The sequence below is a fragment of the Pezoporus occidentalis genome, unplaced genomic scaffold, assembly GCF_034315485.1.
Source record: "Pezoporus occidentalis ecotype Australia unplaced genomic scaffold, CSIRO_AGI_Poc_V1 ctg442, whole genome shotgun sequence".
Taxonomy (NCBI): Eukaryota; Metazoa; Chordata; class Aves; order Psittaciformes; family Psittacidae; genus Pezoporus; species Pezoporus occidentalis.
Window position 1 is genome coordinate 39,383 of NW_026915772.1, and position 12,821 is coordinate 52,203.

General features: G+C 41.7%; 1 protein-coding gene across 2 annotated transcripts in view; it reads left to right on the forward strand.

Moving 5' to 3' along the window:
- Positions 1 to 12,821, forward strand: part of ANKFY1 (ankyrin repeat and FYVE domain containing 1) — a 32,731-nt gene extending 19,910 nt beyond the window's left edge. For both annotated transcript variants that reach the window (XM_062634997.1, XM_062634998.1), the window contains exons 14-25: positions 22 to 175; positions 1,098 to 1,266; positions 2,282 to 2,400; positions 2,736 to 2,892; positions 3,766 to 3,966; positions 5,005 to 5,181; positions 5,611 to 5,758; positions 6,021 to 6,111; positions 6,443 to 6,567; positions 6,742 to 6,888; positions 7,366 to 7,456; positions 8,580 to 12,821. In XM_062634997.1, coding sequence (XP_062490981.1) covers positions 22 to 175; positions 1,098 to 1,266; positions 2,282 to 2,400; positions 2,736 to 2,892; positions 3,766 to 3,966; positions 5,005 to 5,181; positions 5,611 to 5,758; positions 6,021 to 6,111; positions 6,443 to 6,567; positions 6,742 to 6,888; positions 7,366 to 7,456; positions 8,580 to 8,712 — 1,712 coding nt within the window. In that variant the 3' untranslated portion in view covers positions 8,713 to 12,821. The remainder of the gene's footprint in view (positions 1 to 21; positions 176 to 1,097; positions 1,267 to 2,281; positions 2,401 to 2,735; positions 2,893 to 3,765; positions 3,967 to 5,004; positions 5,182 to 5,610; positions 5,759 to 6,020; positions 6,112 to 6,442; positions 6,568 to 6,741; positions 6,889 to 7,365; positions 7,457 to 8,579) is intronic.

Genomic DNA, 12,821 nt, shown 5'->3' on the forward strand with positions numbered 1-12,821 from the left:
TAACAAGCTGTAACTCTTTAGGCATGCACACAATAGCAGCCCAGCTGCTTGGATCTGGGGCATCCATTAATGACACAATGTCAGATGGACAGACTCTACTACATATGGCAATACAGAGACAAGACAGCAAGAGTGCACTTTTTCTGCTGGAACATCAGGCAGATATAAATGTCAGGTAAGAACTGGCTATGTGTTTAGGAGCTGGTAGTGATGACTGTCTTTATATAATGGCTTGAAGTTGTTTTCCAATCATGATTTGCACATAGTTGTGCATTTGGTGAGGTTTTTTAGGGCAGTAGTTATGGCTGAGGGATTACACATGTGAAATGGGAGCTCTACACATATATAGCTCCATAGCTCAGTACCTCATATCCAGGCTGGAGAGGGAGGTGTCACTTAACTCTAGGTAGAACAGAATCTTCTGTTACAGACTTGTAAGTCCTAGAGAGATGGTACTGAACTTTAGCTTCAATCTGCTTGCTGGCTTGTTGGAACTGCATGTTTTCTACCATCTAAACTAATCAATCAGATGTAGCTCTAGCAGCAAGATTCCAGTAGAACCTGCCTCCTGAGTATCAACTAGACATTAGACTTAACAAAACAGTTATCTGCTTACGTGACTGATAGGCTGTCTTTTACATTTGGCAAGCTATGCTGTGATGGGTATCATGGGCGCAGGCTGCCTAATAATGCCGGTCCAAGTGCAGCTTTTTAACAGTTGTTACTTGACTGTTGCTTGGGAGTTACTACAGTGCATAGCTGTTTGCTTCTAGGGCAGTGGGCTTGCTCTTTAGGAAAACTCTGATCAGATAATGGCAGCAATTCAAGAAATGACAGTGTCTCTGAGCTAGGAACACTAACATGCTTCTCAAACTTTAGAAATCAATCACTTGTTACTAAAGGGAGAGAGGGAAGGTAAGCTACATAGCTGTGATGAAAAACTAGCATGGTGCGTTTGGTTGGCTGTAGAGTTATGGTCTTAACACAGTAAAAATACACACGAGGAGAGAATTCTTGGCTTTGCCAATAAACCACTGTAATATGAGGCCTTGCTTTGTAATGCAGTAGTAACACACTTCAGACTGTTTCTATTGCAGAACACAGGATGGAGAGACTGCCTTGCAGCTAGCTATAAAAAACCAGCTCCCTCTTGTGGTTGATGCTATTTGTACCCGAGGAGCAGACATGTCTGTGCCAGACGAGAAAGGAAATCCTCCTTTATGGCTTGCCTTAGAGAATAACCTGGAAGATATTGCATCAACTCTGGTAAGATTGTCAGTTGACTTAATTTAGCCTCACTTTTGTGCATCTTGCTAGCAACAAAGGGCGCACCAGCAAAACCAGACGCAATGCATGGAAAGAACAGAGTAGTTCTGTATCACCATCTAACTTCTAGGAGTTTTTCTTCACCAGAAGTTCCTTTTGCTTGTGAGATCTTTTATAAACACTAGTCTGCACAGCCGAATATCTTGCAGCTACTGTAGTAAAAGTAAAGTAATTAAATAAAATTAATAATACTAAATTTATAATAATAATATAATTAAATTATCCGGATTCCCAATCCTGGAAGGAGTAAGGATCTACTAAAAACATTAGTCTGTACCATTGCAGATGTGTAATGATAAGCTTCCAGAATAATATTGGACACTCATGTGCTTTAGAGGATGTGCTGGCTTCTATTGCATCTTAAAGTTCCATCAAGAAGGCCTTTAAAGGCTTATGCTTTTAAGACTATTTACTTTCAGGCATAGGTGATCCAGCAGGAGATCTAAGATGCAAGTAGACATCCTTATGTCTCCTTCATTAGGAAGGTACTTGAGAGCTTTGTCTCTGATATCCATTTATTGTCTGCTAGAGACAGCTATTTAAAGGCTGTGCTAATGACTTGAGAAATACTTCTTGTAACTGTACTTGACCATTTGTGCTGGTATTGGATAAGAATCCTTATGGAGTCAACACTGAATCTACTCATTTATAAACCTTGTAAATAGTTTGTAAAGGAGTGGAGCAAGTCTTATTTAAGTGCCACATTGCTTGAGTAAGTAGTTCTGCAGTAGAATACAAATACTAGAAATTCAGTGCCTGAAAAAAGGGTCTTTAGCTGAATGAATAGGAAAGCAAGTAAATGGGCCTTATCTGTCATAAGAATAGATAAGGCATCTCAGATCCTGCCTTTGAGGGATAATGCTTCAGAAACATCCCTCAAGGACTTCATAAAGTAGTAGGAGCCTGCTGGAGACATTAAATACCCTTCACTGCCTCATTGTGCTTCTCCTTCCAGGTTAGGCATGGCTGTGATTCAACCTGTTGGGGGTCAGGACCAAGTGGCTGCTTACAAACTCTTCTTCATAGAGCTATTGATGAAAACAGTGAACAGATAGCATGCTTTCTTATTCGCAGGTCAGCCCCCTTCTAAAGTACAAACTTCTAATGTGCATGTGTATATTTTCCTGGAATAAATTAACTGAATGCTATTTTGAGCCAGTAACAGGTATGTGCTTCATTAGACTTTTGGTGGGTGGATGGCACTTACGGAAGTATGACTAATCTTAGGTGCACTCTGTTATCTGTATTACCATCATGTTCTTGATGACAAGAGTCAAACCAGGAACTTGTGCTTTTGTAGAATGTCAGCAGTTGCTGGATCAGTTGTGTAAACTTTTTTCTGACCCTTGTTGGGAACAGTGTAAATCTGGGTTGAATGTAATAAATTGACTGTGTCTTGTTTGTTTTAGTGGTTGTGATGTGAATAGTCCCAGAAAGCCAGGCCCTAACGGAGAAGGAGAAGAGGAAGCTCATGATGGACAGACACCCTTACACTTGGCAGCCTGCTGGGGACTTGAAGAGGTGATCCAGTGCCTTTTGGAGTTTGGTGCCAATGTCAATGCTCAGGTATGTAGAGAAATTGTGTGCAATTCCTTTTGAATTTTGTTCTTCACCTCTAATACAGCAAACCCAAACTTTCTTCTCAGCTGTGTGTTTTCCTGTCCCTTTTTACCAGATCTAGTGTTTATCTGCCCATATGATGGGTGAATTCAAGAAACTATCCTGAGGGAAGACAATGATACAGGAAACTTCTTGCAGTATGAGCTTTCTGATACAGTGATTGGAATGAACTCCTCTGTCCCAAGTGTGAATTAAAGGCAGAAGCAGGGCTGTATTTTGCTGCGTTTGATCAGTAGAGCAGCTACAGTGTAAAACCTCAGAATACTCTACTTTGTTAGTATGTTTGGGAAGTGTCTGCTGCTGCTGAGTGAACTGAGGTGACATATAATGAGCTGTGCTTCATCTTTGATTACACAGTAATCCTTAAACAGAAGCTTGAGAAATAGCAACAGAATAAATGAATGCAGAACACTTGTAGGTCCTGATGCTATTGAAAATGACATCAAAATGAATGACAGAACACACAGTCACAAAGCAGCCATGGCTGTAAACTGCTGCTTGAGACAGACAAGTGACTCAGCACCTTATTTGGATTTGCTAACTTAAGTGTGAATGCTTATCTCTGCCCCCAAAAGGTCTGCCTACATGGGACATGTTACTTTGAGCTACTCAAATGGCTGTATAACACGGGATTGAGGTCAACCAGTTTGAGAAATGGATAACAATTTGCCTTGCTTATACTGTGGATTTGAGCTCCCACTGCAACTGATTGGTTCTGCTTTGGGATAGGACACCAATCAGTTCCCTAAATGTGAAGTTGAGGAAAGGACTTGTGTATTACTCAATCTCCATGTAACAAACTTCTTGGTTTCCTTCTAGGATGCAGAAGGAAGAACTCCAATCCATGTTGCCATTAGCAACCAGCACAATGTTATCATTCAGCTTATGATTTCACATCCAGATATTAAGCTAAATGTCCGTGACAGGCAAGGAATGACCCCCTTTGCTTGTGCTATGACATATAAAAACAACAAAGCAGCTGAAGCAATTTTGAAGAGGGAACCAGGAGCTGCTGAGCAGGTAAGCTGGGAGCTTTCAAAGCATGGTAGTGGAATTAATGCACTATTTTGTGGTAACAAGAGTTCCACAAGCAAATTATGCTTTATCCTTTAGTGGCTTCACATGGAATGACATTTGCCAGATGCTAGTTTTCTGTAGCAGGATTTATTAGGGAACTGTAGGGGTGTATGTGCTATGTGTGAGCAAGAACATCAAGTGATAGTGTCTCATCAAACCTTATCTCCTCAGTACTAAATCGAGGAACAGGCATATGTGTATTTAAGGAGAAAGTTCTAACCCTACTCTTGTGCTCGACTAGTTCAAAAATGATCTACTACCTAGCTCTCCGGAAGCAGTTCAAAATGGAAACCCTGACCTAAAATAATTCAGTAATAGATCTCATGCTGAGCTATAAAAAAATCCAACTGTATCTTCAGGCTTCTGGTGTGACACTTCAGGCAGCGGTTCAGGAGTTTCTTCCTATCCTGTGCAAGTTTAATTACTAGTAAAGTATTTGAGTGCTTAGTGAGCTCTTGTAATACATCTAAAACATGGTTACAAATGCAGCCAGTCTCAAATATGCTTTAACGTCAGCTTCAAGGCAGAAATGAACAAACATGCACTTGGTGTGAAAGTAAAAAAGGAATATACTGCATCAATGTGGCAGGATTGCATGTTGCTTCCTTCTCTAGTGTTCACTTCCAGATTGACTCGAGTTTGCTTCATGTAACTGAGTTTTACCATTAACTGCTGCTCAGTACTTAACTCCAGCAGCTGTTAACTTTCTGCCTGTCATAATACTCTCCAGTGTGTGGTCAGGAAATGACAGGGTTATAAAGCAGGAATAAGGTAGTCTGAAGCAGACTAAAGCAGGCAGTTTTAGCTGATAATTTAATATCACATCCATCAAGTCTCTAATATCAAGGAGTGGAAGGAACAAGACTACAGCTCACCTCAAGTTGAGAGAGTAAGTATCTTAGTGAAAATAGGTCCTACTACAAAATGATTTACTGTTCTACAGTAGAATGGTTTTCATTTCATGTGCCCTTTCTGCCACAGGTTGATAACAAAGGTCGGAATTTCCTACATGTAGCTGTTCAGAACTCGGACATTGAGAGTGTGCTGTTCCTCATAAGTGTACAGGCTAATGTAAACTCTCGGGTCCAGGATGCCTCCAAACTAACACCTCTCCACCTGGCTGTACAAGCTGGCTCAGAGATCATTGTGCGTAATCTGGTATGTATCAGAGTCACTTTTCCTCAACTTAAAAATGCACATTCTGCCTTAATGTGTGCTCCCTGTAGGCTGGAGAAGTCAGCTGAAGGTGACGCCACTCTTCCTGAAACACAACTGACTTGCATAAAGTTCCCTCAGCATGTGCTGTTAGCTGAGCAGCATCAGTCGCCTTCCTATGAGCACGTTTGACTCACAGCAATCGCTAGGTAGCATGGCTCACTTCAAAGGAGGAGCCCTTACCTTGTGCTTTCTGCAGATTTGAACATGAACTCAAACTGCAGGAGCTGAATAACGGTAGCATTTATGTATGCTGGAGGCCTAGAAGTGTCTCTGCACAGCAGAGTCGTGTGTGCTTCGATCACAGAAGTAAACTGTTGGCTAATAGCCCAGAAAACATCTTTGAACGTATTCCTTCTTGCATCTCGACAGCTGCTTGCAGGTGCCCAGGTGAATGAACTGACTAAGCACCGGCAGACTGCTCTTCACTTAGCAGCACAGCAGGATTTGCCCACAATTTGTTCAGTCCTTCTGGAGAATGGAGTAGACTTTGCAGCTGTAGACGAAAATGGAAATAATGGTAAACTCTTAAAGTTCTACAAGTAGTTATGAACAGTTCAGAAGGTCTGTCATGATCTCTCCTAGTGATAGAGATTGCCCTCTGAATGGGCTCACTTATCAAAGTTGAAAAGGGATGAAAGTCCAAGAAATCAAAGCTGGTGGAAGAAGTTTTGGAGACGGAAGGTGGGGGAAGTAGAAGGGGAGTGCTTAATTTTATCACACTGTGATTACTGCTGACATGAACTATTTCAGATTCTTGAAGCTTCTCTTTTACTTTTCAGCTCTTCATCTGGCAGTGATGCATGGCCGACTAAACAATATCCGTGTCCTGCTCACAGAGTGCAATGTAGATGCAGAAGCCTTTAATATCAGGTAATCACTATAGCCTTAACAGACTAAAAGGACTACAATCTGGTTTAAAATATGTGCTGGTATGACTAGATACAAAAAAACAAGTATTTAGCTTGGATTATAGTGTTTCTACGCTGATGTTACAGTGAAGTGTGCAGAGTGTGCTGTGTATAAATTGTGAGGAAATGATGTATACCAAGAAAAGGAAGCTAAAGCAGGCGGTTGTGTATGATTGCACTAAGCTACTTAAGTGTAGCCATGTTTAAGTCTGAACCAAACTCGAAGGCAAAGAGAGTGGATAAGTAATTGTAATAGTGAACAGAACTTAAGGATAACCAACTCTTTTCCCCAGAGGCCAGTCGCCAATGCATATTCTGGGACAATATGGGAAAGATAATGCAGCAGCCATTTGTGACCTTTTCTTGGAATGCATGCCAGAATACCCTCTGGACAAACCTGATGCTGAAGGCAACACAGGTGGGTGAGATTCAGTGGCTGTTGAACTTCAAAGTCACTCAAGTTTTATTCATGGTGTGTCACTTTTAGAGCTGGAATGATTTGTAGTAATATGTTAAATACAGTAAGATATAAACACTGAGTGTAACACAAGACATCCTGCTCTGTTAGCAGTGTCTGGCTTTTATTTTTCAGTGCTCCTGTTGGCTTACATGAAGGGAAATGCTAACTTGTGTCGTGCAATAGTGAGAGCTGGGGCTCGTCTTGGAGTTAATAATAATCAAGGAGTCAATATCTTCAACTACCAAGTTGCTACAAAACAGCTTCTCTTCAGATTGCTGGGTAAGTACTACTTGCTACAGTTGGAAAGTGCTTTCAGCTTGTGCTTCTGAGATACTTTAGAGGAGGAAGGAACTCAAGAGGACAGTAATTCCAGAGGGGGTGAACTTCTGAATATTCTGCTACTTTAAATGGGGGGTAGAAATAGTAATTTTTCTCATGATCAACTGAAGTTGCACAATGCAGGCCTGTCAAATATTACTTTTTCTGAAAGGATAGATAGACATGGAGACTACTGGCTGGTGTCATAGCTAATGTAGCCAAAAACCTAGATTCTGCTTTTCAACTTGTGCTGTATAGTTGTAGGTAATGCAGTGTTGAAAGCAGCTATACATTGTCTACAACCAAGACTGCAGCTACTACAGGAGTAGTTAAATGAATTATACTGGATCCAGCCAAAAACTGTAAGAAGTCTCCTTAACAATACAGTGTACTCAAGGTGTCTGAGCCCCTTTACCTTTACAATTTTTCCTCTGACAGATATGCTGACAAAAGAACCTCCCTGGTGTGATGGCTCCAACTGCTATGAATGCACTGCCAAATTTGGAGTCACAACAAGAAAGCATCACTGGTAATGTGACACATCTTGCTGTGCTTACAAGGAAATGGATTCCTCTTCCAAATGTAGCTAGTCTGGTTCTTTCTGGTGGTTTAGGAAACCTTCATGTTAATGTAGGTGTATTACCAGTAATCCAGCTGAAACATTCCATCCTGTCCTAGATCAGTTTCTTGTAATCTGACTAAAATAGTACCGTGTTTGTTGGAAATACAAACTTGAGAGAGGACCCCCTTAGTTCTAAACTTCTCCTCAGAGAGGAGTTCAGGTGTGTCAGGATCCAGACTTGGTCAACAGTTTATGTCTAAAGGATTATATATGCACAATCAATCCTTTATATCCCTTAGTGAGGATTTCCAAGTTTCAGCATGCTTATTCCCGGTTCACTTACCAAGTACCTAATGCAATAAGGATTCTGTTGAGGTTGAAAAGTGTCCGTGCTCAAGAGGCAAGCCTGGCACACAGCTTGCTGCTGTGCGGGAGAGCTCCACGAGCCATGGGCTGTCTATGGAGTAGGGTGACTGGCTTAGTTGTGTTTGCATAACCAGATGTATTTCAGTTGATGCATGCTCAACTAGCCCTCAGCTGCTGAGCAAGGTTTGTAGCCCTTAGTTACTGTTATATCTCCCCAGAGGACAGCTTAAGCTATTGCTTAAGCAGAAAAGGGGGGTTGGGGCACTGTTACAGTAGTGGGGCTGACTTGATCTGAGAGATGAGAGATCTGGGCACCTACTGCCAGTTTAGGATAGGGGTGCTGTGTGTAATGTGGGAGTGAGTGAAGATGCTGACATGAGTAGACACAAACTGCATTTTCTTAACTAGTGTGATCTTCTATAAGCTGTGCTGGGTTAGGTGGATGTTAAACTCAGATTTTTCTTTCTGGCCAACATTCCAGAGAAAACTACCCATGCATCAGTTGAAATAGTACTAGGTGAGTGACTAGTACAGAAGCAGTATGGGGTTTTAGCATTAGTATTTAATTATTAAATAAGAGATATAAAAAGATGTAAGAAAAATACAGCATTTCAGTTGCTACTGTACCTTTCTAGTGATACTGTCATTGCTAAAGAATATCCAACAGTAAAACCCTGGTGATCCCTATGAGTGAATTTACCTTTCTCCACTCCTCTATCAACAGCCGACACTGTGGACGCCTGCTCTGCCATAAGTGCTCAACAAAGGAGATTCCTATCATAAAATTTGATCTGAACAAGCCAGTTCGAGTTTGCAACATCTGCTTTGATGTCCTCACTCTGGGAGGAGTCTCCTAGTATGCTGTGGAAGTAAAGGGATTCCCAGTCAGTGCTCCTGACAGCAGCTCTGCTTACAAGCCCTCTGGATAGGGAAGAGGAGGCCTATACATGTCTTCTGCACTAGACTGAACTAATTAAGGACCCTGATACGATATATTCTGGTATAAATGACTGTATGACTGTAAATGTATTGGGCTGTGATAGACTTCACTAGGAATTCGAGTGGAACGTTGAAATTAAGTGACAAAAGAAGTTAGACCCTCTTCTAGTTGCAGTGGGGTATGGAAGCTCACATTGCTAGGCTGATGTTTGAATTGACATAAACCAGGTCTGTCCTTGACATGGTGCTTTGCACTGAGCAACTCTACTAAGTCCTGTGGCTTTTGGGCTGCCTAGTAGAGGTTGGCATTAAGTTTCAGGGTAACCAGGTATCTTTCTTTGCTTTGTCTTAAAGATAAATGTTCCCTTTCTCTAGAGAAGACTTCCTGTGAAGCTAGACTGAGCTGTTGCAACTGCTGTTCATTTCGAGAAACTCTTCAAAAATGGAGTAGTTCCAAGTATAGCTCAAGAATTGTGGCCTTACAACAGAAAGCTTTACAACATCTGATGCAAAGCAGTCAGAATTGCAGATCCACAGCTTGATACCTCCTCAGTAAATGTCTCGTTAGCTTTAGCATGTTCAAGAGAAGTGCAGCATTGTTTTAGCCAGCGAATCCTCTTGCTCATACCTGCCAGAACTGTTCAAGTCTTTGTTGCACTTTCATATTTACGTTGCTAGTCCTTCCAGTTTGTGAAACTTGTATAAATGCGCATAAGTGTGCTGCAGGGCCTAACTAAGCATATGCTAAATGGAGAAACACTAAAACTGGTTCAGTAGTGGAACTCTCAGTACAGCAATAAATGCTGAAGTGCATTATGAATCCCAGGAGGGAAAGTAGCACTTTCCTTTGGCTTGGAGACCCTGGTTAACTGCTGCAGGAGCCTCAGTAATGCTACCAGTGTAGAATGTGCTGCACCTCTAGACACTAAATATGGGTCCATTTTTAGCAGGGTTGCTGGTGAGTGGTGGTGTATTTGGAGGCTTCCCGTTAGCATTAAGCCTCTGGCCTTGGAGGAAGGATGCTGAAGTGGTGGTGCAGTGCCAGGGGTTTGGATTAAGCTGCAGTATTTTAATCTAGGCTCATTGTGCTCTCTTAAACATGCTGAATCTGTAAAAATCCAACACCACAATACCTAGGAAACAGGAAAGTACTTTGCTGATAGACAGGGTTGTGATTTGGTGGGCAAAGGCTTCAGTCAGAAAAACATGTACTTAAACAAAACTACATGCCATCTTAAGGCTGGTTTTATCCCAGTTTAGACTCAACTCAGCAATCCTCATCTCTACTCCATGAACTGTGCATTTATTTGATGACTGTTATCTCCTCCAGTGTACGATATGGACAAGTTGGTGACGCGCTGCCCTATTTGGAATAGTGACTTACCAGTCTTAAGGAGTAAGATGGGATGATAAACCAGACTGCTGCTTTCATGGAAGATTTGCTTGAGGTTTTTCTTCAGACTTGTACAAGCAAAGGGTAGAGGAGGGTGTAATTGCTGACATTTGCACGACGAATTTCACATCAAGTCTCACTTGATCTGCACTTTGATCTTCCAATATGCATATATTATAACTGGAATCTCACTCTTGTAACACTAGAGAAGAATAATGGATGATAATAGAAATTTGCATCGCTGTTTTATGTCTGCTGCTGTCACGTTGCAACAGAATGCCCTGGGTGACACAACTGGTCTCTAACACTGTTACTGATACAAGTGGTCCATCTCTGGAATAATTCTCTAGGTGGAAAATAATGGTGTCTGAAGCACTGAACTGCAGGCTACAGTTGGGTTTTATAAGTGAAATAGATGATGGAAGACATTGAATTTCTAGTCTCTTGCTTTCTTAGGTTTCAGAGTATCACTGGTTGCAAGTCTCTAGATGGAGAGAAAGTGCATTTGGTGAGCCTTGACTGTACTGTATCCTCTGATCATGTGCTAACTTTCTCCTTGGTTGGGAGCTGCCGTGATGTGGAGTGCTAAGTGTGTGCTTACAGTACTGATAGAGGTAGAGCCCAAGGACTTCATCTTCATTGGAAAGCCACACAAGATGCAATGTCTGAACCATTTAAACATCACATTTTCAGTGACTCCCTGGTGGAAGGAGCAGGGGAACAGGGAGCTCAGTTCTAACAGAATAAGCAACCTTTTAAATTATGAAAAATGCAGATGTTGTGAAAATTCAGCTTAACTGAGTGGCAGGTTTAAGGCTGGCTAGTTGTTCTTTTTGAAGTAGACTATTAATTGTAACTGCCTGAACCTCTAGGAGACATCTTGGAAACAACATCTAATGCTCCTTGTTTGCCATGTACAGCCAACACTACAAGTTTTCTCACTGAAATCTGAAAGAGAGGGTTAGTCATAAACTAACACACAGTCTGAAGTGTTCATTGAGTTTCAAAGAACTAAATTCAGGAAATTTAATCATGTTAAAGTGCCTTTGAGATAGTTTCCTTCCAGCCAACTTTAAATAGCTTTCTGCCAGTTAAAGGGAAAAAGCTCACACCTCGAACCAAAATCCAAGTTCATTCTCTTCTAGTTCAGCTGAAGAGGCTGAGCCCAGCACCCAGCTGGTGGGGCTCAGTCCTTCACATGCTCTGCCTAGTATTGGTCTGAACTCTGACACTTGATGTTTTGGGGGAGTTTTGTTGCCAATGCTCTGCTGCAGGGTACAAATGTGAACAAAGGCACTTGGTAATGCAGTAGCGGTCATCACATTTCTAACTCTGTAAAGAACTGCTCTTCCTTTTTATAGCATAGTACAGTTGTGACCAAACCCCCCTCCCTTCACCCCTGCTGGTTTTAAATGGTATTAACTTAGGATTCAAGTCTGCCAAGCGTTAAACAAGAGGGTGAATGGAAAACAAACTTGTGTCCCAGGAAGTGATGCTGTCAGACCAGGCTGTGGGCACTGCAGCAGAGCTGCACGGGAAGTCTGTGGTGGTTCATACTGTAGCTTTTTGTTCTGAGCCTGGATTCCTTTGGATTGCAGTCATCCAGCACCCTTACACAAGCACAAAACCTGGTCTGGCTTCAAGTGTAGTGTATCTGAAAAAGGTGTAGTCACTGCTTCACACCACTAAGTGGAGTGAGAATGTTGGTGTTGAAGGTACTAACACAGCAAAGCAAGCTGCTGGCTAAAAGCTGACAGATGCCTTAATGACTCTGTCATTGGCTTGTACAACTTCTTACATAGTGCTTCTAAATTAACCTGTAACAATATGGGATGCTGAGGCTGGATTTTTTTGTAAATCAAATATTAATAGGCAAGTCCTCTTTCTCCTGTAACCAGCAGCGTTGGTACTGCAGCAAACTCGTCTCTAGAAAAATCAAAGCTTGTACAAGTGACAAACAACTCTGACCATTCTAATACCCTCTGTGAAATAGAAAAGGGAGTCTTAGAACAATGGCGTTTTTTATCTGCAATGTTTGTCTGGAGTCATTGTAAAAATGTATTTTTCCAATACGCATTACTTTGTTGTGTAATGATTCTACTTGTAATAAAATGCATAACTAGATCATGCATCGTGAGGTAGAAAACCTTGTTCAGAAAGTCTCTCGTGTAAAGACAGCTGCCCCTCTGTGGGCTGTCCTCTACAAGGAAAACTAGGGCTGGGACACAACAGCGCATGACAACTTGTATTCCTTGTTTTGAGGTTATTCTAGGTACTCATTTTAATGTTGGGGAACTGCTACAACTGTTCTGGTTTATACCACCTAGTCATCTCCAATGCCTTATACTAGACTTACCTGTAATCATTCCTATGAAACAATCCTGACTTCCTACAGGCCAGAGCTGGTTCATGGAGTAAATCACTTCTGAGCTCAGATCCACTTCAGTGGATGAGTAACATAGGCTTGGTGTGCTCAGCTGCACACTGGTGGGCAGCTTGGCCTCCTGGAAGAGATGTAACTGCTGCAGCTTTACTTCAGGATAAGGAAAGCTTCAGTGCAATAGCGGAACCCACCAAACCATCTTGGTGAGATTGTGATGCATTAGTTTTTTATTAATAAAACTTATTAAAGTA